Source organism: Exserohilum turcica (assembly GCF_000359705.1).
Source record: "Exserohilum turcica Et28A unplaced genomic scaffold SETTUscaffold_3, whole genome shotgun sequence".
NCBI lineage: Eukaryota > Fungi > Ascomycota > Dothideomycetes > Pleosporales > Pleosporaceae > Exserohilum > Exserohilum turcicum.
In genome coordinates this window covers 1,882,604-1,905,742 of record NW_007360136.1, presented here as the reverse complement: position 1 = coordinate 1,905,742, position 23,139 = coordinate 1,882,604, and the positions used below count along the sequence as shown (strand labels likewise).

Genomic DNA, 23,139 nt, shown 5'->3' with positions numbered 1-23,139 from the left:
CCTGAAAAGATGCCTGTGGCAGGAGTGACGACAATTCTCGCGCCAGGCTTGATATTTATACCTTTTAAACCGCTGTACACAACCACACCCACAGTCAGCGGCACGAGGTCTGGAGTCGAATACCCCAGCTCCTTACACAATCGGTTCTCATTCAGCGCCCAGTTAACCTCGAATGTAGCTTTCGCATCTGTGCAAATGTCGAGTATCGCCGGTTCTCCGCAAACAGCTTCCTTGACCCAGCGCTGGTACCCTCGATTACTCCTCACATGATCCAGACTGGAGGGTCGTCGCGAGCCCGTATGAACGGCTCAATCGAGACTAACTGACCATTATCCAAGAACGTCGTGTCCGGACCCGTAGTGACAACTCGCCCCACGACATGTCCACCAGGAATCATGGTTGTTGGATACGTTAAGGCGAACTTTGCAGCGAGGAAGTCTAGTGTCTGATGTTGAAAGAGGTTAGCAAGGACCTTGACAATTACTGAGCCTAGACCAGGCTAGGATGAGTACTTCTTTCAGAACCAAAGGACCATTTTTCTCCTCTTGTACGAATGCCTTCATGGTCTGGGGAGGACGCTAGAAGTTGTGACAAATATTTGGGGAAACAAGACTGAATGGGCCTCGACTATGATGTATGACATGGCAGACCATGTTGCTCGCGGCCAAGAGGTGTTTGTAACATTATTTTTTGGTGTCCCTGAGACTCATTTCTAACGTCTTTGTAGCATCGTCCGGACTTCACAAGATTAAAGCAATATCCCCATTTGCAGTCGCTTTGTTGATGGTTGATATCGCCAATCATACGCCGAGGAGATGCTGATACGAAAGGGGGTTAGACTAAGCCACTAGTGGAGGCCTGACAGCTCGTTACCAAACAGTGAGCTATGCCGGCGATGACAAACTTAACTCCGTGTCCTGTTTCTTAAGGCATCAATGTACCGCATACGGAGGATCATACGATACGACTACAGGTTAGATCCGCCCACATAACCTGCAGAAAGAGCCATATTATCCACAGCACCACGCTTTGATTGACTACGCTCTACAGGTAGACCAGTATCATGCCTGCCACCCTATCCAAGAGTACCACGCCACGCGAACGCAAGCGACGCGCTCATGCAAAGTCCAGAAAAGGTTGCAACAACTGCAAGCTACGACGGGTCAAGGTTAGCTTCAAGAACACTCACTACCCCTAAACGCAGACTGATCAGGTGATCAAAGTGCGATGAGACGAGGCCAGGCTGCACCAAATGCAAGACCTATGGCGTCTCTTGCGACTTTGGAGAGTCAAAAGATTCTCTAGACGCTGCCACTCATGGCTCGTTCCAAGTCAATCTTACGTCGGTCATCGAAGACTCTGTAGTGTTTGATGGAAGGAATGAATCACCAAACTGGATCCAAATCGATAGCCCGAGGTCAGAAGTCTACGGTAAAGCTGCTAAGTCCCTGGAATTCACAACGACTAGCAGTGTCGTCAGCAGCTTGGGCAACCCATGGTCTCCTGTTTCCAGCAACGCTAACATGACCGCCATGATTTCCGGCTCACTCGAATCCGTAGCCTTGAGTCAATACGTACGGCTAGAAACAGAAGCGGCGCCGTTGTCCCCTGGGTGGTCCTGGGAGTTTACCGAAGTAGACTTTGAGATTCTGACGCGGTTCCAGAGTAGGACGTCTTTGACCATCGGAGGTGAGCCCTGCTTCCGACCCGTTCCTCGGACGGGTATGAACTGACCGGCTCTGAACAGATCAGCGTATGGCACCCGAGTATCGAGATGTAGTGTGTCAACTAGCCTTTCAGGTACGATCTAGGCTACCCTTCGCTAAGCTCGAACGTCTCGCCTTATGAAGCACGAGGCTGATCACCATATAGCACCCCTTCCTAATGCACATGCTCCTGGGCCTGACTCTGATGCACGACTCCGACCTTTCCCTGCGTCATTCTCCCGCCCTTTCTGCCAAGCAACAACACATGTCGCTCTTCCACTGGGACCTTGCAACTAGCCTCTTCTACCGCATCATGGCGTATCCGCTGACCCCTGCCTACCGCGATGCCATCTGGGCCACTGGTGTCCATCTTGGCGCCTCATCTTTCTGGTTCGTCGAGTCCAACGATCCGAATGCCGTGTGGCCCCTGAAACCCAGTGAGCCCAGCGACCTATCCTGGATCAAATTCGGAGAGGGCAAACGACACCTGTGGCGCATTGCAGATCCCATGAGGGAGGATAGTTTGTTCCACAACGTACTGAAGCACAGACCTCGTTCGCCGGCACCGCAGTGGGTCAATGGCGAAGACACGGAGTTTATCCCAGAGATCTTCCAAACCCTGTTTGATATCCACGAGTCTTCTACGAAAGAGAATAACCCGTATCTCGTCGCTGTCGTCATTCTCTCGCGCATCCGAAACATGCATCTGACGCACGCCAACGTGCTGCACTTCCTCTACTTCACAACCTTCATCACACCCGAATTCATCGAGCTGCTCGAGCACAAAGACACAAGAGCCGTGTTCCTACTCGGCTGGTGGTTCAGGATCCTCGAAGACGGCGACCTCTGGTGGATGACTCGGCGCGCGCGGATCCAGGGAAAAGCCGTCCGAATGTGGTTGCGCGGGCGCAACAGAGAGCTCGCCCATCTGCTGGATGAGCTGGCTAGAGAACGCGTCCTGTGTGCAAGCGAGACGCCAACCATGCAGATCGACGGGCCCTGTGATGGCGATAAAAATGGCTTCGACGTGAACTGGGCGTTGGATTCGCGTGGCAAAATTCCCGTGGAAAAGTAAGTTGGGAAAAATTAATAAAAGTAATTTACTCGTTCTTTTTTTTGCCACAAATTATTACCCCCTTTCTTTCCCACTTTGGAATCTCGACATCACACACCCCACCACCACCACCACCACAAAAAAGCACAGTCCCCCATCCTCACCACATGCCATGCCAACGCCACTCCCCCAGCCATCCCGCACACTAACTGCTCCAACCAGCACAAACGCACAGTAAGTATCCCAGAGCACTGCTGCTACACCTGCTATATACCATGCCCACGCCGCCGCCCCCACCGTCTTCGTCATGATATTTCCATTTCCATTTCCACTTCCATTTCCATTCCAGCACGCGGATTCCCCGCTGTAGAATGCGGAGAACAAGTGTGATGATATTCAATCTAGACTACTCACGCACGACGTAAGTATATCCCTCTATGCTGTGCTATGCTATGCTGTTAACGAAAGTGAGTGAGTGAAGTAGGCTGGGAAGATGAGGTGTTTGGCGCAATGTAGGGTTTCGGGGTTCTGGTGCTGCTGCTGCTGCTCCTTCATGAAAGAGGCCGTAGTAGTAGTGCTGATGATGCCTAAGATGCGTTTGTCAAGGGACGATGGTAACAGCTGGTTTAGGGGCTAGGAAAGGCGGTTGTAGCGATGGATTCTGGGTAGGTGTGGGTGAGGGATGCGGTGCAGCTTAGGAAAGAGGGGGGTTAGGTTAGATGTAGGGATATGAGGAAGGGAGGGAGTCAGGGCGGGCGTGAGAGTGAGTGTGGTAGTTGTGCTGAGATGCATGGTATGGTGATAGTCTATGGTTGTAGCGAAAGAGGTTGGAATTCTTTTTTTTCCTGGATTGTAATTATTGTATATGCAGCAGCTGTAGAAAACCTAGTGTTGCGACTTCTATTGTCTTTTCGTCAGGGAAGTGTTGTTGAATCGGGTAAAGAGTATATATATATACGCGGTATAAGCTTAATGGCATGATATGATGTAAAGTATCTCGGCATCTTTGTCAGTCACTGTTGGAATTAGTAGCCTGACGGTATAGGCGTTAGGATAGGCAGTGTAGAAGACAAACAATTTCTAACGAGGGTATCATGTACATTCGAGTGATAGATACTTGACTATGAAACGCCATGTTGAAAACAAATGCTATACTTTTACCATTACCATGCAAGGTTGGCGCCGCCACCCAAACGCGCCACGTCCGTCTGCATAAAACCCGTATTTACCATCCTCTTCTCTTGCTCCTCTCTTCGGCACTCCTCTCCTTCCTCTTGACCTTCTTAGCATCGTGTCTCCTACGCTTCTCCTTGCCAAACTTTTCTGGATCCACAACAGCTTCGACTTTCCTTTTTCTGCGTCTTTCTTCTCTCCTTTCCCTCACGCCCTTTTGCACTTCTCCCATAATCTTCAGATACTCTTGCGTGCCAAGGCGCTTCTGCAAAGTGTTCATGACTTCACGAGCCTTGTCGGTCAGGGCCTTGTATGGTTCGCTGACCACGTTGTCAGGACCGGCTTGCGTGGAGGATCGAGGAAAGGTCGCAGTGGCATCGGTAAGGGTAGACAGGGTAGTCAGTAGGTGGGGGAGGGAGGTAGAAAGAGGTTCGACAGGGAACTTGGCGGCGATGGTGTCGAACAAATTCATAATTGCGGTTTTGGCGTTCATAGTGCTCTTGTCTTTTCGAACAATTCCAGAAAGACGAATCATTAGGCGATGGATCGCTGTTGGTGGAGCATCTCCCGTCTTCTTCGGTTTGGTGCTTTCTGGCGGCGGCGAGAAACCATCAAAATCTTCCTCATCTTCAGAAGCGGCTGCGTCACCGTTGGTCACGGTAGTTTCTTCCATCTCTTCATCATCTTCAGCCTTCTGCCATTGCCATTTCGCCCCGTTAACTGCGAGACAGCGTGCAAGGAAGGCAATGTTCTTGACACTTTGAAGGCAAAGCTGTTCCGAAACCTCGGGATTCAGCAAATTTCTCAAGAAAGCATTGCACAGCTGCGTCATGTTCTGTTCCGCCAACTGCAGACCACCCGACCCCTTCAGCGGGAGTGCCTCCAGACCAGAGTCTTTGTTTGAGACTCCCAGATGGGCAAAGTAATTGCCCAGCAACTCCGCAGCTTTGAGCTTGACCCACATGTGCGGGTAGGTTGCGCTGGCTTGGATTGCTGTCCAAAGATCGTCCTTGCTTGACGAGAACATGGTGTCCGTGTATTTCTTGCAGGCCTTCGAGAGCATGGTGAGGGAGTAATACAAGAGCTCCCAATCGTCCTCATCGCGTCGACTCAGGCATTCGTCAATCGTTGCGTCAAGTCGCTCGAGAACATATGCTAGCTCTTTTGGCTCATCCTCGTCTTCCATAGCCTCGAAGTAGAAGCCCCAGACCTGGATGCCAAGGCGCTTCAAGCCAATGTTGTCGTCTTGCTCCAACCAACTCTTAAGATCGGAAGCGAAACTTTGCAGTCGCTTCTCGCTGGCTTGCTGGAATAGTCGCTTGATCAACAGACTGGCCATTTCTCTGCATTTGCTCGAATCATCGTTTGCTACGGTGTTAATCAATGGCAGAAACATGATTCCATGATATTCGTATTGCGCCTTTTCAGGGAATCGAGGCAGAGCCTTTCCAATAATAAGATCAAGGGCTTCCATGACCGATTGTCTGCCTTCCACATGCTCGTAGCGCAAGTTCTTGAGTAGGAACTCAATCTGCTTCTTGAAACGCTTTTCGCTCTGAGTGTATGAAGTCAGGAATTGGAAGTAGTGGCTGCGAGCAATGTCTCGGGCCGACTTGGTCTGGTTGGTAATCATCATCTCCGCAACCTTGTCCATAGATTCATAAATTTCTGGGACTTCGAAGTGCCGGTTCATGACAGCTTTGAGAAAGCCAAAGATGACACCTGAGCGATCCGGTTCATCCAAGTCAGGCATCATACGCTTGAGGAGATGGCCGATGTCTCGTTCCTTGATCTGGACGTTTGGCCGCTCGCGCAAAACAGCCGACACCAGCTTGAGGGAGGCTTGGGCAAGCTCAGTGTTGGATGACAGCGCACCCTTGATGGCACGCATTGCCTCATCAATGTACACGGGACAGTTGGCGTCCAACTCGGACATCGGCACCTTGATGATGGTTGTTAGAAGGCGGACAGCCGAGACTTGCACTTCTTCTTGGCCTTGCACCATTGCGTCGCCGATGATGGGTAGGAAGCCAGCCAGGTTCTGTCGGGTCTGGAGATCCTCATGCTTGCGCAGCACAGTCCGAAGGATGTCTAGGCCAAAGCGTATCATTTTGTACAGGTATGAAGAAGTACTAAGCCTTGTTCCAGACTTGGCTGCTCCCTTATTGTTGACCAGGTACCGTTTGTGTTTGGGATCAATATGGATCTTGTTGTCTTTGGATGTGTTTGCCGCATAGACTTCTTGAATCAGCTCGTAGCAGAAGACTAGTATGTCCCTGTTGTTGACAGTGGGGTTCTGGAGAACACCTAGTCCAATGCGCCTCAGTAGCTCATCAATCTTCTGAACCATCCTGGAGTTGAGCTTCTCAATCAAAAGGGATCTGATCGGAAGTACGAGCTTGATAAGATGCGCAGGAGTAGCCGATCGTGCGATAATGTCCATGGAGTCGAAGCTTTTGCTGCTCTTTACTTCCTTCATCTTGGATATGTACTCTTCAGCGTCCTTTTCTTGGCCAGCAGCGCCAAAGGTGTCATCCATAATCTAGACTCGAGTCAGTGTACTGCCAAACAACAGCCCACAGATTAATACTTACCACATCCACTAGGTCCGTGAGACAATAGTCCAGATCGCCTGGTTTTGTTTGGTCGGCCAGTTTCACCAGAATAGTGTGCAAGGTGTAGGTGAGAACGTGAAGTTGGTAACCTCGTTGAAGCGCGGTCCGCAATGCTTTGAGGATGAAGCCTAGGTATCCTGGGCCCATGAGCGTAGCAATGTCGCTAAGCGTATTTCTTGACATGTCACGGGCTTCCTGGGCGCGACTCTTCAAGATGTAACATATATCCAGCAGAACTCCAGGTAGTCGTGTCTCGATTTCCAGCGGTGGAAGAACGAGAAGAACCTTGGCAATCGCAACAGCGATAGGCACTCGTAAACTGACAGTCGCTTCGTCCTTCTTGTGTAAGAAATTGGTCAGATCAGGGAGAAAGTTGTTGACCATGTCGCTGCTGAGTTTTTCCCGCTGTGGAAGAGTCTTTGTGAGTATTGACTGAGGCTTTTCGATATCCATAGCCTCGGCATCATCGTTGGTGTCAGCATCAGGGTCATCCGGTTCAGATGTAGACGTAGCAACATAGCCTTTGGCGCGTCCCGCTTGGTTCAAACCATCCAAAAGACCTGCAATCAGTCGAATGACAGGCTTTTGGAGGTCTTCCTTGGTAGCCAGATAGCCAATGTACCGCTTCAGGAGAGAGCGGAATTGCGGCCACTCCAAACACTCGGTCAACGCTGTGAGTGTTTTGATTGTCTCTCCCAGGAGGCTGTCCGCAGCTTCATCATCACCCTTGTTGAAGACAAAGTGCTCCAGCAGCGGTATAAGGATGTGGTAGACATTGGTGCCACGCAGATGAGAAGCATGGGCGGCCAAGCGGCGCAGTGCTCTAAGTCGGCGATGGCCCTGAATGTGCAGAATGTTGCCGAAGAATGATGCCTCATCATCGTCTGAGAGAAGTATGTGTAGATCGGACACAGGAGCCCAGTCAGAATGTGTCTTGACCAGATGCTCAAGGACAGCAAGGTATTCGATTCGAACCAGTTCGGATGTCTCTCGCATGCCATTCTGAATTCCAGGCAGAACTGCCGATGCCATAAACTCCCTGAATTCTTCACTCTCCGAGACCTCGCTAAAGCGGCGCAACGACAATGATGCGTTGACTCTGATACTAAGCTCGTCGTTGTCTTTGATGAAATAGAGCATGTTGTAGACTAGTGGCTTCCATTGGATGGGAGAGAAGCTTCGATAGGCTTCCTCGTTGATAGAGCTGAAGGCCTGTGAGCGTCGTTCGAAATCTGGCTCGTCCAGGCGCCCCTTTACAAAGGAGTTGAGATCATGACATATCTTTGCCACCACCTGGAGATCGCTCTTGGTGTCAGAGAGGTCCTGAACAACATCGCATATCAACTCTCTCGCTGTGCGATCCTGAACAAAAGCGAACATGGGGCAAACAGCATCATATATGGTACTGAGTAGTTCGTTCAAGTTCTGCTCATCACAGCGCTGAATGAATTCGTGAAGGATTTTGAGTAGCCCCAGTTTAGTGCGAGGGTTCACACGCTTCGAAGGCTGCCGGAGAAGGAAAGTAGCGATTTCGATCATGCTGCGCGATTCAGAGGCACCAACCACGTGAGGGGCCAATTCTGCAACTGTCTGAACACCAGATTCGAGCACTTCTTTACTTGGGTTCTGACGAAGTAACTGGCCGACTCGGCTAAGAATTGAAGTGGAGTATGGCTGAATGACGTCGGTATGTATACGGTTCTTCAGTATTTTCGATTCGGTTGTTGGCGCATCTTCTTCAGCAGCCACAGTGGCCACAATGTTTCGGATGATGCTGTCGAGAACGAAGCATTTGACCTCGTCCTTGGCTGAAGGTACCCCAAGACAGTCGATAACCTTGGATAAAATGTTTGGGTTGAATTCCACCAAAAAGGGGGCCGTGCGAACAGATTTTGACCATGCTGCGAACAGTCGAAGAATGCCCGAAACAGACTGCGCTGTTTCCACAGGGAATTGATCTAGCCTAGGCTCAATCATCTCTTTGATAAGAGCCCCAGTGTATGGATGCCACTCAAACTCTGGGCTATTCTCGACCAGCCTGCTCAGAATCTGGAGCGCACGTTGCCGTACAGTCTTCAGCAACGATGTCCGTGTCGACCGGCCTTCATCTTCTTCGCGGTCGGCTGAAGCCGAGAGCTCGCGCGATGCTTTAATGGCAGAGTACAAGATGGGATCCACGACGGTGGCAGTGAATGGGGCAAATGTTGTCGCAAAGGTACTTAGTAGGTCGTCCAACAGGTTCAGCATTCCGACCTGCTTTCGCGCGTCTACCAGAGTTTTCTGCAGCAAGTCCTCGTCAACAACTCCATCATTCAAGACGGAGATGTGACCCAGTGGCCCGAAGGCAATCTGTAGGAATTGATGTATGGCGTCGTCACCAAATCTTGTTTTCAACCCAACAAAAACTGCTTTTCTCTTTGACTCAAGGCCCCGTTTTCCAGCTATAACCTTTCCATACAGCAGTCGCAATACGAGTGGCAGGACCTTGTCAACGTCAGATTCTTGAAGCTTGCCTTCGCTGAGGAATATTGGGAGCTCGTCACGGAATCGTTCGTCGTCCAGTAGGTTCAGTAACTGTTCTTGGTATGTGACAATTTCACGGTCTTTCCAGGTGAGAAGCGCCTTTAGCGAAGCCTTTTGGATCTCAACATCTCCGTTGCTGAGCAAAGCGAGCAGAGCTTGGCGGACTTCATCCGTTCGATACAAGACCTTTGGATTGTTAAATTTGGCGAAGATGGAAAGCATTGCTTTCTGATCTTTTCTTGCCCAGCGGTCTTGTGGCGTAGCCGAAGCGTCTTCTTCCGAAGCAGTATCTTCAGACTCTGGCGCCTGATCAAAAGCCCATTTCAAGAGCACAGGCACAAGCAGTCTCGAGCGCTTTTCCGCAATGTGCGGCAGGGTACTTAATACCTTGAGAGCTTGTGTTCTGCTGAAAGCATTATAGAAAGGTACTTCAACATGGGCTTCCTTGAACAAGGCCTCCAGTTCCTCCTGGATGTTGTCGGCTTGTGCCTGAACATTGGCAACCTGCTCCTGCAACTGCATGATATTGGTACACTCAAATTCAGTAGCGTAAGGCCGCGACGCAGCTGTCTGAGCACTGTCAGGGGTGATGTCCGCAGCATCGACAGCGGTCAACCATTCGAAAACAGTTTGTGTGACAAAGCCTTCTCCTTCTTTTGTCTCACAGATGGCTTTCAGGGCAGAGCAACTGTCATCCCACACCGAGGCTAGGCGAACGTGGAGCAATCCCAGACAAAACGCGGGGATAGCCTCGCCGACCCACTCGTCAGAGCACACACTGGGGTACAACTTGGCCATTTGTCCTATGCGCATCGCAATAGATCTTTGTGTCTCGAGATTTGGCGGGGTCTGTTCAATCAACATTGCAACTGACAGAATGTTCTGTAGTTCTTCGCTTTGCCCCGCGACAAGTTGCAAGACATAGATAGCCGAGAGCCTCAAGTCATGCGAAGGAGATCCTAAGCAGCGCATGATGGTTCGTTTCATAGGCTCCATGTGCGATCCAGTAGTATCCAGAGTTGCCCTGTGCTTTTTAAACAGCTCGAGCAGCGCTCGCCAGAAGGCTACATAATGTCCGAACACCGTGGATGCTTGACACAAGGCAGGCCACAGACTTGTGGTTTGGTCGTGGTCGCGGCCTTTGCTGACAAGAAACTGGAAACCCTTTCCAGTTGCGAAGATGTCGATTGTTCGCTTTGATGTGGCATTGGTCCCCTCAATGGCGTTTTTGAGTGAGTGTGAGAGATCCTTCCAGATTCCTTGCGTCTTGTCATCAGCTATGCGTAGCGACTCTATCGTGTCCAGCAAAGCATTGCAGTAAAAGGTCCTGGGATCCAGCTCGGACTCATCGTCCACACATGTATTGAGTTGGTCAAACGGCTCCTCCAGAGTCGCTTGCCAGCGTTCCGAAGGCTGCAAAGCGCTATTCGCCAGTGCACCGCTCTGGTAGAGTCGAGGTAAAGTAGCGCAGAACTGGGGCCCGTACTCATGAGCCTTTTGTGTGACAAATCTGTATAATGTGAGCAATGAATACACCTGAGAGCAGTATCTCGTACCTCTTGAAATACGGGAGTAGCAAAGTTCTGAACCTCTCCACGCCCAAATCAGCAAACAGATTGCAAAACGACAGAAAGTAAGTTTCCCAAGGACCGCGAGTCAGTCCTTCCAGGAGCTTCTCATGAGGTATGGCCGAATCGAGCGTGCAATACTGGAACGCGACGCAGATTAGAGAAAGGAGCTCCCATGCATCGACGGTATCAAGTTCAGTAGATGCTTTTGTGGAACCGAGCAAATGGCTGATTGAACCCAACACAGGTCTCCAATCCTCTACACGGCTACCTTGACGTACACCGCAGACGACGAACAACAAGCGAGACACGGGACCCGCATAGCGCTGGTTAGACGATACTTTGTCTACTTCAGCAAGAACCACCTCGAGCAAAGGGCTGAAGTTCTCCGCATCTGTGTGGTGGATAGCGGCCGTAACGACACTGATAAGCACGGGTTCGAGAGGCGGAATTCGGAGGTGGAGATGCTCTTCATTCAAGGTTTCCGCCAGCAGCTCTTGCAAGATAACCATAGCACTTGAGTGGAAACCGCGCTGTACGCCCTTGAGCGAGTCGGTAAAGAGGTACATAAGACCCTGTTGAAAAGCATAGTCCTTGGTCGATTCCTGCTGGTCCTTGAGCTGGTCCGATATGTGCTTGATGATTGTCCTAAGAGGCATCTTGTCTCTGTGATAAGCAGCTCCAGCTTTGCGCACCAAAAAGCTGAGCGACTCGGCAGCGAAGCGAGACACAAAGGCCTTCTGGCGCTCTTTACCCAGCAGCGGGGACATGAGATCAAAGACAGGGCGCAGGTTCGGCACTAATAGTCGCGAGAGGTATTTGAACAGCCATGCCAGGCAGCCAAATGCCCATTCAATGACTTCGACATCGGCATGGGTGGCTGCCAGATGCGACACCGTCTTGACTGCCTTTTCAAAGTGCTTCTCGAACCTCTCGCCCAGGTCGTGTGCAAGATGGGCCATGAGGCTGAGCAGCGGCTCCTCGCTGAATTTCTCGCCCTTCTCAATGTGTTCTACCAGCAATTCGAATATGCGGTCGCTGTGGTGGAGGACCTGGGGGAGGCTGTCGCAGAGTGGCGCAACTTTGCGGGCGAAGCTGGTGAAGGCCTCGGACATGTTGAGTTCCCTCCATTCGAGGAAGGAATCGCGGAAGTAGGAAAAGGTCGACTCGAGCTCGGCATCGTCGAGGATGGTGCTGCGACCGCGGCGAACGGGCTCGATCTTGAGCTGGGCAATGCGCTGCGAGAAGCCTTTGAAGACATGATTGCGCGTGGACTCGGTGCCGCCCTTGGCTCGTTTCTGGAGGCGGGCGGGCTTGGAAATCCGGGCGGTGGGTGTGGCAGCGGGCCTCGCAGCAAGCCCCCGCGACATTGCGGCCATGGTGTGCAGTGAGGGCGAGGATGGTGTTGAGAACTGCAGTGCGAGTATCTTCACTCGATGCTCCACTAGAATTTCCGTGACGCTAACAAAAAAAATGGGGCCCTGGCACCACCGACGCCGCCGACGCGCCAATCGCCCATGCTCAACACCAAACGCGTCTGCAGCCCGCCATCGCATCCCCGGCTCCATCACCCACAATGGCCGCAAAGATGTAAGTCTGTCTTTCTCTTGCTGCATCGCAGGTCATACTAACACATGCAGCGTCGTCGTCGGTGACGTCAATGGGCAGTTTAAGACTGTCTTCCAGAAGCTGGGCGCATTGCACGCGAAGAACAACTTTGCCTGTGCCCTCGTCGTAGGCAACTTGTTCGCGCCCCCGCTCGACGATGATGAGAGTGCGGATGCAGGCGACGTGCAGTCGCTCATAAATGGCCATGTCGACGTGCCATTGCCGACCTACTTTGCGCTTGGCAGCAGCCCACTCCCCCCAGCAGTGGTTCAAAAGTTGGAATCTTCGAGTGATGAGCTGTGCCATAATCTCTTCTTTCTTGGCAAGCGAACGACTATGAAAACGTCTGAAGGCGTCCGCATTGTAGCGCTGGGCGGCCGGCTTGATCCCAACATCGTTGCTGGCCAGTCCAAGGACAAGTACCCTCCCTTTTACAGCGAGACAGATGCAAAGATATTGCGAGGAGCATCGACAGCCGATATCCTCATCACCACTGAATGGCCAGAAGACATTCGGAAGCGCTCCAAGGTCGACTTCAACTCCGATGTACAGCCGACAAGTCAGCAATGCATCGCCGACTTGGACGTGATACTAAAGCCCAAGTATCACTTCTCCACATCTGGAGGCACTTTCTACGAGCGGGAACCATTCTTCCATGCGCCCAGTGAGGAAACCGACAACCTCTATCCGGTAACCCGATTCATCAGCTTGGCTTCGTTTGGCAACCCCAACAAGCAAAAGTGGATTTATGCATTTTCTCTCGATCCTTCAGCGAGCCATCCAGTCTCGCCGCCAGCTGGGTCGACTGCTTGCCCTGTGGCCCTCTCTGAGAAAAAGCGAGCTGCGCCCGAGCATCCCGAACAGCACCTGGTCTACGATGATGGAAACCGGGGTCGAAGGGGCAACAAGAGGCGGAGGGGTGAGCCTCGAGGACCCATCACTGCATCCGAGTGCTTCTTCTGCCTGGCCAACGAGAACATTGCGACGCATTTGATAGCCTCGATTGGCGAAAACTCGTACTTGACGACTGCAAAAGGCCCTCTTCCAACCCCACAAACCTTTCCCAAGCTCGGCTTCCCTTGCCACATGCTCATCATTCCATTCACGCACCAGCCGACATTGGGGTCAATGGAAGAGGAGGAGCGTCATGCGACATACGCAGAGATGCAGCGATATCGGCGCGCAATGAATAGCATGCTCAAATCTGTAGCAGACACCGACTATGGCTCCGTCACCTGGGAAGTCAGCAAATCGAGCTTGCCGCATACACATTGGCAATATCTCCCCGTCAGCGCCGACCTCATCAGCAAAGGACTGGTCGAGGCCGCGTTCAAGGCATTAGCAGATAATTTGCACTGGCCCAAATTCCAGAAAGAGGATGTTGGTGACGGATTTGAAGAAACGAGCGACTTCTTCAGGGTCTTGGTATGGGATCCAAAAGACGACCCCGACAAGCAGACGAGCTACATTATGCGTTTCGACGAGAAGATACGGTTTCACAACCAGTTTGGGCGAGAAGTGCTCGCAAAGCTTCTCAGGCTCGACCGACGCGTCGACTGGAAGGATTGCGGGCAAACGCAGCCCCAGGAAGAACAGGACGTTGAAAAGTTCAAGGAGGCTTTCAAGGAGTTCGACTTCGCCGCATAATGCGCGCTCGCCATGGCAGCCACCGCGTCACACGCCTTTACCGCCAGTTGATGGCGTAATAGACTACCTGTTCACGTGGTGATTACGCATACAAGCTTTACACTACTTATCACCCCGTTGTATTGATTACACAATGGAGGTAGTCAGGCGCACGACTATTTTGGAGCGTAAGCATGAGTACTACAAACGCTGTAGACACCGGAGTACGCCCGACACAGTATCCCCAAGACCCCGGTTGTGGCCGTTGTGCGTGGCTGCCAATCGAGTGTCTGCTGCAAGCTGTGCCAACCCACCAGCCAAGTCCCCAAGGCCCCGACGTCGCTGCGAAGATACTTGAAACGGCAGGTTTTGCTGCAGAGTGTTCGTTACTGCACTAAAGGGTTGGCATACCAAGCTCCGGTCTCGCCGGGGTGCTCGACGGCTTATCTCCGGTGCTCCGAGCGGCCTCATGCCTCGTCCGCATGCATTGCTGTGTTTACTTCTGGACGAAAGAGGCATTTTGTATAACCGATTCAGGACGAAATAAATACACACATGGCTATGCGCCCTTCACACATCATTCCTTTAGATATCTCTTGGCATCTTCCCCTTTGGGCTAAAGCATTCCTTCTTGCAGCCAAGATTGGGTTTGGGCTTTCACGTGTCTTGTCAAGGCGGGGCCACGGCCAATCAGCAGCGTCGTCGCTCGCCTCCAGCTCTACCACGTACTTGCAAGCGGCTCCTGTCAAGCCCCCTCGTCCTCACGTTGGTTCTTCTGCACCAGCCATTCGCCCCTCGACAGACACACTCTTGACAACCATCTTTCCGAGCCGCATGACGCGCCGGGACGTTTCCACTCGGACCAGTTTCCTTAATATCCATAGCACCCAATCATGCCTGGTGCCTTAGCGCATGCCAAACCCGGCGTCCTATCGCGAGTCGTGATAAGGCCAGGCGCGGTGATGCGGTAACGCCCACCCAAACCATGATGATTTCCCTTGTACCCGCCATGTTTCCCCCCACTGCAACGCAGTGCTGGCCCAGCCCAGCCTAGTCCGCGAAAGGAAGGCAAGCCACTCTTTGCGGTAACAAAAGCATTACACACTGCCGATCAGGTACAGATTGCTCTAGTTGCCCGAGACCTTAGATGAGGCGCGATGCTTCAGCCGTACGACTGGGTCCTTGACCTGCCTGATTGGGCAGCATAAGAGCGATGGTGCATCTGGAGAGCGGGCATCTCAGCGGAAAGACTAGTCAGCTGTGTGGTGAGCAGGCAGGGGCCGGAAAGCGCAAAAGCGTGGACCTCTCTATTGGTTTTGAGCTCGTCTGGGGACGTCTCTTTTGATAGCATCCAAGGGGTCCGGGGGAGGGGCTGCTCCAAGGGATGGAAAAGGAAATGCTAAGGTACTGGTTATATATAAAAGCGGTTTACACGTCGCTCTTTGCCATGTACAGAACAGCCAGTCATCCAAAAGATAACTTCCTCTCTTGTTCTGCCCAGCCCCCCCTCCACCCTTGACCCTACTCGCATCCAAAGTAATCCAAGATGAAAGCCTCGCTCCTCATCGCCGCCGCCGCCTCCCTTGGCCTCACCTCAGCAGCGCCCACATCGTCGTCACCCCTCGCCGCGCGGGCTCCCCCCAACGTGCCCAGCAAAGCCGAGGCAACCTCACAGCTCGCCGGCCTCACCGTCGCAGCCCAAGGCCCGCAAACCGGTTACTCGCGCGACCTGTTCCCCCACTGGATCACCCAGTCCGGCACCTGCAACACGCGAGAGACAGTCCTCAAGCGCGACGGCACAAACGTCGTTACCAACAGCGCCTGCGCTTCTACCTCTGGTTCCTGGTTCAGCCCGTACGACGGAGCGACGTGGACGGCCGCTAGCGATGTCGATATCGATCATATGGTTCCGTTGAGCAATGCTTGGAAGGTATGTTTTCTTCTTTTCCCCCACAATCCCATTTCCCTCTTCATCTCACAATCCATGCATATCATTACTCCACGCATAGCTAACACATGCATCTATTTAGTCCGGCGCAGCATCCTGGACCACAGCGCGCCGCCAGGCCTTCGCCAACGACCTGACCAACCCGCAGCTGCTGGCCGTGACGGACAACGTCAACCAGGCCAAGGGCGACAAGGGCCCCGAGGACTGGAAGCCCCCGCTAACGAGCTACTACTGCACTTACAGCAAGATGTGGATCAAGGTCAAGAGCGTATATGGCTTGACCATTACGAGTGCTGAGAAGAGTGCGTTGACGAGTATGTTGGCGACTTGCTGAGGCTGAGTTTTGGGGTTTGGGGGGGGGGGGGGGGCAATGAATGGATGAAATGAAACGAAATGAAGTGAAGTGAAGTGAATCGAGAAAAAAAGTGAGAAAGAAACAAGGATTTGCGGAATGGGGGATGGGAGAAATAGGAGGAGGAGTTCAAGCACACGACGCATGTTTTTTCTTTCTTCTTTTCTTCTTCTTCCCCTTCTTTTAAGGGGGTGATTATTTTTTTTGGTTATCGAGGATTGGAGAATTCTGAAGTATGCATAACATGAATTGTCAACTTGAATAGACGAAGCAAATTTTCCGACAATCGAAAGCCAAGAAAAAAGAACATGCAATTATCCTAAAGTGTGTAGACAAACTCTGGGTTCTCTCTGTCGGTCAGATCGAGCCATCTGGAATGCCTAGTTAGCATACTGCCAGGTCCCCAGGTCAGTCAGAAGGAAGGGTGAGAAAGAGGAACTTACTCTTGGTTCTCGAGCCTCACGTATTCCGGCGACGCCCTAATCTGCGCTTTCTTCTTGTTCTGCCACACGCAGTAGAAATGGACGAATGCCATGATGCCCAGGCAAACGCTCCAGCACACGATGATTGTGACTTCGGCTGGGACGTAGCGGGGGGCGTCACTGGCGCGGAAAGTCTGGGGGCCTGTCGTAGTATGAGTATGAGTATGAGTATTTCATGTGAAGAAGCGTAACCAAACATACCAATGATATTGCCCACACAATACCCAATCAGATACATAGCCGCAACAGTAGTCTTCTTGGTGTATCCCGCGACATTACTCGAGATCAAGCTGAGGATAGCGACGAACGGGGTTGGACTGGCCTGGGTGAGATAGTAACCCGCGAGTCGGCCGTGGTTGTTGGACAGCGGCAGCGCGACAATCAGCACCATGCCGAGAATCGCCACGCACAGCCCAATCATGGAGATTAGAATTCGGTAGCCGTATCTGTCGCCGGCCCAGCCGCATGCAATTAGCGCAACGACTTCGACGGCGCCGCCGGGCGTCCCGTACAGCAGCGATTGCTCGGGCGTGTAGCCGAAGCCGACGATGAGCTGCGAGAAGAAGTTTGTTATGCCGCCTGTACGGGCGTTAGTCTCTTTTTTCTTGTAAATTTAGAGTGGTGGTGGAAACGAGGATAGTGGTGATAAAGCTGGAAAGAAAGAGAGTAAAAAGGGACTGTACCATTCGGAATATCCGCAATAAGCGCGTAGAAGAAAAATGCCCAGCTCAACGGATCCAGCAACGCCTCTTTCAACTGGTACCACTTGAAATGCTTGTTGCCCACACCCTGGGCATTCACTCTGATGCGCTCGATAGCCAGCACGCGGTCTTCCTTGCTCAGCCACCTGCAGTTGAGCTGGTTGTCCGGGACGATCCACAGGAAGGCGATTCCAAGGGTTGTTGTCAGGAGGCCGGTGACGAGAAAGACGATTTTCCAGGGCTCGATGGAAGTGCCGTATTTGCGGCAGCCGACAGCGATGCCGTAGGCGAGGCAGCCGCCGAAGAGCTGGGCAAAGCCGTTGAAACTGAACCAGATTGCTGTTCGTGAGCCCTGCTCCTTTTTCGTGTACCATTGCGAGGTGAAGAGCGTGAAGCCGGGGGTTACGGCAGATTCGAAGAGGCCGAGGAAGAAACGGATGGCGATGGCGCCGGCGTAGTTGTTCACTGCGGCGAAGCACGAGAGGACGATGCCCCACATGATAATATTGAAGGCGGCTTGATAGTGTGAGTTTCCAAGTTCTCTCCTGAGGATATATGTTTAGGCAGGTGATACAGTAAATTCATAACTCACAGTATTTTCCCAAGGGCAGCACTTGCAAAAGTCGCGACGTGGGATACTCCCAGGCAATGTAGCCAAAGTAAAACATGCTTCCAAGCCAGGAGTACTGGTCGCCTACAAGCCCGATTCCCGAATGCAGCGGGTTACTCGATGGCGGGAGCTTGAGGCCCATGATGCTGGCGTAGGATAACGTGGTTTTGTCGAGATAGTTCAAGCCGTATACGATACACATGATCTGGTGCATGTAAGTAGTCTAGCCAGAAAATGAGAATGAAGCCGAATATTACTCACCGGCATCAAATGCATATCGATTTTCCTGAGTAGAGCTTTACTCTTCTCCTCGCTCAATTCAATGACTTGGCCCTCCATGCCTTCAAACGCCTTCATAGCTGTGTCGGCATCATGTGAATGTTTCAGCAACTTTTCTTCCAGCCCGCTTGACACAACACTCTTCTTGATCTCTTTGGTTGCATCTTCCACGACTAGCTCTTTCTCCGGATCCGTGGGCGACACCGACGACGACGTCGGCGCTACAACTGCCGCGGACGCCATGATCTCTGTGCTTATTTCCACTAGCTCTTACAATGTACAAGCACAAGTAGTTCCCGGGTATCCCAGAACCCCGATGTCAGCGATACCAGCGCAGCGAAAACCCGACGAGAGACGAAAGAGCAAGACTCGCGCAAAGGTCACGGCATGTAGCCTCTTTAACGAGACAGAGAGGAGAGGGAAGATAAGACGCAGACAGGCAGAACAAGCAACCCCACAAGCATCACAAGAAAAAGGAAAAGAAAAGTGCCAATCATCCCACCACCGCATTCCCACGTCGTCGCAAACCACGGCGGGGCCCAAAAAACAGCCGACGACCCTACCCGATAAGTCAGTTACACCAGCGATCAACGCACCAGCAGCAGCAACACCACCAGTACCAGCCTCGCTCCAGCAGTCCCCTCTACTTCTTAGACGTACCTACTCCAACCTACTCCACAGCCATGCATCGACGCGCGCTCCCTTCCCGCCCCTCGCCCATTCCTCTATCTATCTAACGTATCTATCTACACCCGTGCTTATCGCAAACCCCTCTCTACACACACACACACACACATAGACGCTCTACACCCAGTCCTATCTCCACAACCTCCGTTTTTTTTTTACCCGATCATTATGCCTATCTGCAGGGAGCGTGACATGAGCGCGCAGCGGAGTGTTTATCCCATGTTATGCCTTTCTACCACTGTAGTAATAGTACAAGCCCGCTATCGCATCGCATCACAGCATGGCCACACTCACGCACTCTGATTGCGGGGGTAAATCCGCACACGCACACGCATATTCCGTACTACGAGCTATGACTGGGAAGAAAGTACCTAGTCCAAGCGCGCGATGATGGCATACCTCGTGTTGGCAACTCCCTCCTCCCCCGGCGCCATGCAAAAGCATCGAGACGAGACGAGGCGAGACGAGGCGAGTAATAACGTTGGAGTATTATATGACTACTGTAAGTACGTACTTGACGCACGTACACGTACATTAAGCTACAAGGTAAGACGGGCTAAGACTAGCTAAGGCGACACTACGGCTACGGTCCCGACTATGGCTGCAAATGCAAATGCAGAAAAGGTCGACATGGAGGCGATGGTGGTGGTGGGGGGGCAAAGAAAACTACACTAGCGAGGTTACATGATAGACAAAAGGACCTTCCGCAACGGGCAAGGTGGGTGTCGTCAATGCTTGATACCGGGGATTTGTTGGGTTTGGGTTTGGGGTTAGGTTAGTATACAGTTAGGTTAGTATACAGTTAGGTTAGTATACAGTTAGGTTAGTATACAGTTAGGTTAGTATACAGTTAGGTCAGTATACAGTTAGGTTAGGTTAGGTTAGGGTTGGAGGATGGGGAGGGGACATGGGGGAGGAAGGGCCGCCGTTGTGTGCTTGCACTTGCACTTTCACTTGTGCGTGATGATACCAATACTTGCCTTTTTTTGTGTGTGTAAGTATGCGGGAATAGGGTGGGGGTGATGAAAATGTCTATGTTGTTGTTTTTTATTTTTATTTTATTTTTCCTTTGCTATAAAAGACTAGGTATAATAAAGAGATTGCTTTCTCCTTCTCTGCGTGTTGGGTGAGGTCGTGGTTATGCTATGCTATGCTATGCTATGCTATGTATGTAGCATAGCAGGTAGGGTAAGTAGGTGTACATATATATACAAGGGCAGTCAGTCAGTCACCACCACCACCACCACCACTATCACTACCAACCACATACCAATGCCAACATCAAACCCATCCCTTTGGTATCCATACACACCTATGTCTAACTTGTTTTTTTCAATCTAGGTCTGTATACATACATGCATGCGCCTAGCTACTCATATACATGCACCTACATACTAGTCGTGTACATACATATATACTATATACTAGTCATATACACCTACTCTAATCTAACAGAGAAGAAAAAAAAGGCCCCCCCCCTAGTCGTTATCTCCTTCTTACACCAACCCACATGCACACTTACACCCTATACATACATACATACATACATACATACATACATACATACATACATACATACATACATACATACATACACTACATGCACAGCATACTTGCATTTGCGCAGCATACGTAACATAGCATACGTACGTTTTACTTCACGTGATGTCAGCACACGCTGCATTCCAACCAACCAACTAACCAACCAACCAGGACAGCATGTAAATAAATAAATAACAAAACAGGTCTTGTTGCAGATTATGATATGACTACTATGTGTGTGTGTGTGTGTGTGGACTAATCAAGACGATGACAACAATGATAGCAGTAAAAATAAGTAGCCAGGACTTTATATATAAAACATGCAACTACAAAGAATAACTCTGTGAAACGCCCAGGCCGCCCCATGATCGGCCGAAAAATGCTTGTTGTGAAGCCTAACTATGCCCAACAGAGACACGCGGACACAAACATGGAAACCCGCAAAAAAATCCTAGTGTAACCTATTCCCCTAATAGATTTGGATTGGCAAGTCCCAAATAAAGATATCGAGTTGTACTTGCCATCTGCACACCTGTTTCCCAAACGCCGCTCGTATGCAAAAGTTCGTAAAAAAAAACAAATATATATGCCTTGTGCCCCGTGTGGTGGATGATGGCTTTCCTCTTTCTTCGTGCAGCTTTTAAGGTTGAAAGAAAAAAAGCGAAAATAAGTCGCGCGTAAAAATGGGTCGTTACGCGAAGTGTCAAAAGACGAAAGAAGAGAAGACAGTAGTAGGTACCGCGGCCAACATTACAGAAAAAAGCAGTTGCTATGATCGTACAAAGACACTGTTGAGCTTGTTCAGTGCACTGCTGTCAGCAGCAGTGCTGTTCTTGGCAAGCCTTTCAGGCGCAAGATCGCGAGGAAACCTTGGCACAGTATTGGGGCTGCGGCTGCCAGAACGGCTGGTGGTTTGGCTGTCCTTTGTTTGGCTGTCGCCGTTGAGAAGCGAATCGAGCGTTGGTAGCGGTCTGGAGACTGGCGGTGGCGGCGGTGCTCCGGATGATGCGGTTCCGCTAGGCTCTGATGCGCGTCGTTCCGACTTGTCAGAAGACTCTGGGGTTGGCGGCCGGTTTCCGCCTGCTGCAGCCGCACCGTTGATGGCTGGTAGTTGCGGACCTTGCTCGGGAATGGCTGCAACTGGTGCTGGCGGAGGTGCAGCACTAACGCGCTGGAGGTGTTGCTGGCGTTGGGCGTGCTCGGCAGTTGAAGGGGTGCGCAGTGGGGGCGTTGCCATGTATTGCTGGGCTGCGTGAGCGGCATGGGCCGCGTATGCGGGGTGCTGCATGAGCATCGGGTGGTGGGCTTGTGGGCCGTGGCCATGTGCCATTGGCGGCGGTGGGCGGTCAAAACCGTGTGCTTGAGGGTGGTATGGGGGCTGGGCGTAGACGACGCCAGGGTAGAAGTAAGGGTGTTGTGGGTAGTATGCATGCAGCGGAGAGGAGCCATTGGGAGGGGTCGAGGGATAGATGGGCACTGCGTACATGGGCGCGACAGGACCGCCGCGAGCATAGGGAGGCGAGGGAGCCATGCTGTGTCCCGGGGCATTGTAGGGGGAGCTGGGCATGGGGCCGCGGGTAACAGCAGGCACCGACTGCGTCTCGTTCACGGCCGACTCGGGGTACATGTTCTTTGGGGGGCGGATGTGTCGCAGCTGTGCGTCGTTTGTGGGCTGTGGGAGGTTGCTCGAGTTGGAGCGCGAGTAGTAGCTGATGAGGTGGAGGTGCTGGCCGCTCTGGGTGGTGATGCTGAAGGACTGCTTCATCAGACCGTCGGGCTTGTAGCGGTAGCCGTCTGGGCCCTCGCCCTCGGAGTCGCCCGTTGCTGAGCCGTCTGGCGACTTGCCGCTGGCGCGCTTGGCCACGGGGGCGGTGGGCACAGCGCTGCCTCCGCGCTTGCCCTCCATCTCGCGGTAGGTGAGGAAGCTGCCGGAGACGCGGCTGGCGCTCCACGACTTGCCGTCGGTCCATCGCCTCATGCCGGCCTCGCGCTCGTCCCAGACGAAGACGGAGCCAGACTTGATCTGCTGGCGCTCCTTCTCCGACAGGCGGCGCTGGACGCGGGGGAGTATGCCGATGCGGCAGGCCTCGAAGAGGATGATTGCGTCATTGGGGGTACGGACGTGGCCGTGGTAGGTCTCCATGGCGAGAGAGCAGAGTCGGAGATTGAGCGGGTGGCGGAGGAGCAGGTGGAGGTGGAGGAGGAGCAGGTGGAGATTGCAAGGTCCGGCGCAGTGGCAGTATATGAAGTCAATGCCTCATGGGTGCGCCTGTTAAGCTTATGTTAGTCGGTAGCTTACATGCAGCTCGGCGGGCAAATCAATGGCGGCAGTAATCTTGGTACCGGTACCAGCACGCCGCTCTGACACGGGCAGCAGGGCGAGGGGAGCGAATAGCAGGCCAGGGGAGCAGCGTAGCGCAGCATGCAGGATTGCCGGTAAGCTTCGGGGAAAAGTGAGAGTGCGCATAAACCATGGGCGTACTGGATAGCGCCGTGGCAGCGGGCAACGCAGCGGGCAGCGGGCAGCGCAGCGCAGCGCAGCGCAGCGCAGCGCAGAGCATCGCATGACACGACAAAGGCCACAAGGAGACACGAGACGGAAGCGTGGGCACTTACAGCAGGACAATGTGCGACTGGCTGTGACTGACTGGGACTGGCTGTGACG

General features: G+C 52.3%; 6 protein-coding genes across 6 annotated transcripts; 3 read left to right on the top strand and 3 right to left on the bottom strand.

Moving 5' to 3' along the window:
- The first annotated feature begins 1,026 nt into the window (after positions 1–1,026).
- SETTUDRAFT_163792 (uncharacterized protein) lies at positions 1,027–2,823 on the top strand. Its single transcript, XM_008029358.1, has 4 exons — positions 1,027–1,168; positions 1,224–1,689; positions 1,748–1,800; positions 1,873–2,823. The coding sequence occupies exons 1-4, from the start codon at positions 1,064–1,066 to the stop codon at positions 2,779–2,781; spliced, it is 1,533 nt and encodes a 510-aa protein (XP_008027549.1). The 5' UTR covers positions 1,027–1,063; the 3' UTR covers positions 2,782–2,823.
- Positions 2,824–3,846: 1,023 nt separating this feature from the next.
- Positions 3,847–12,018, bottom strand: SETTUDRAFT_117584 (uncharacterized protein; the record flags this gene model as incomplete). Its single annotated transcript, XM_008029357.1, has 3 exons — positions 3,847–6,475; positions 6,528–10,581; positions 10,628–12,018. 3 exons carry the CDS (start codon positions 12,016–12,018, stop codon positions 3,986–3,988), a joined length of 7,935 nt encoding a protein of 2,644 aa, XP_008027548.1. The 3' UTR covers positions 3,847–3,985.
- A 197-nt stretch (positions 12,019–12,215) lies between these two features.
- Positions 12,216–13,894, top strand: SETTUDRAFT_20582 (uncharacterized protein; the record flags this gene model as incomplete). Its single annotated transcript, XM_008028719.1, has 2 exons — positions 12,216–12,229; positions 12,280–13,894. 2 exons carry the CDS (start codon positions 12,216–12,218, stop codon positions 13,892–13,894), a joined length of 1,629 nt encoding a protein of 542 aa, XP_008026910.1.
- A 1,489-nt stretch (positions 13,895–15,383) lies between these two features.
- Positions 15,384–16,166, top strand: SETTUDRAFT_117579 (uncharacterized protein). Its single transcript, XM_008029356.1, has 2 exons — positions 15,384–15,803; positions 15,904–16,166. Exons 1-2 carry the CDS (start codon positions 15,420–15,422, stop codon positions 16,153–16,155), a joined length of 636 nt encoding a protein of 211 aa, XP_008027547.1. The 5' UTR covers positions 15,384–15,419; the 3' UTR covers positions 16,156–16,166.
- Positions 16,167–16,179: 13 nt separating this feature from the next.
- SETTUDRAFT_179612 (uncharacterized protein) lies at positions 16,180–18,488 on the bottom strand (the record flags this gene model as incomplete). The annotated part of the gene is made up of 6 exons (XM_008029355.1): positions 16,180–16,544; positions 16,617–16,797; positions 16,857–17,234; positions 17,339–17,872; positions 17,949–18,171; positions 18,228–18,488. 6 exons carry the CDS (start codon positions 18,486–18,488, stop codon positions 16,493–16,495), a joined length of 1,629 nt encoding a protein of 542 aa, XP_008027546.1. The 3' UTR covers positions 16,180–16,492.
- A 2,289-nt stretch (positions 18,489–20,777) lies between these two features.
- SETTUDRAFT_117573 (uncharacterized protein) lies at positions 20,778–22,666 on the bottom strand. The gene has a single exon (XM_008029354.1). The coding sequence runs from the start codon at positions 22,615–22,617 to the stop codon at positions 21,244–21,246; it is 1,374 nt and encodes a 457-aa protein (XP_008027545.1). The 5' UTR covers positions 22,618–22,666; the 3' UTR covers positions 20,778–21,243.
- Between the last annotated feature and the right edge of the window lie 473 nt (positions 22,667–23,139).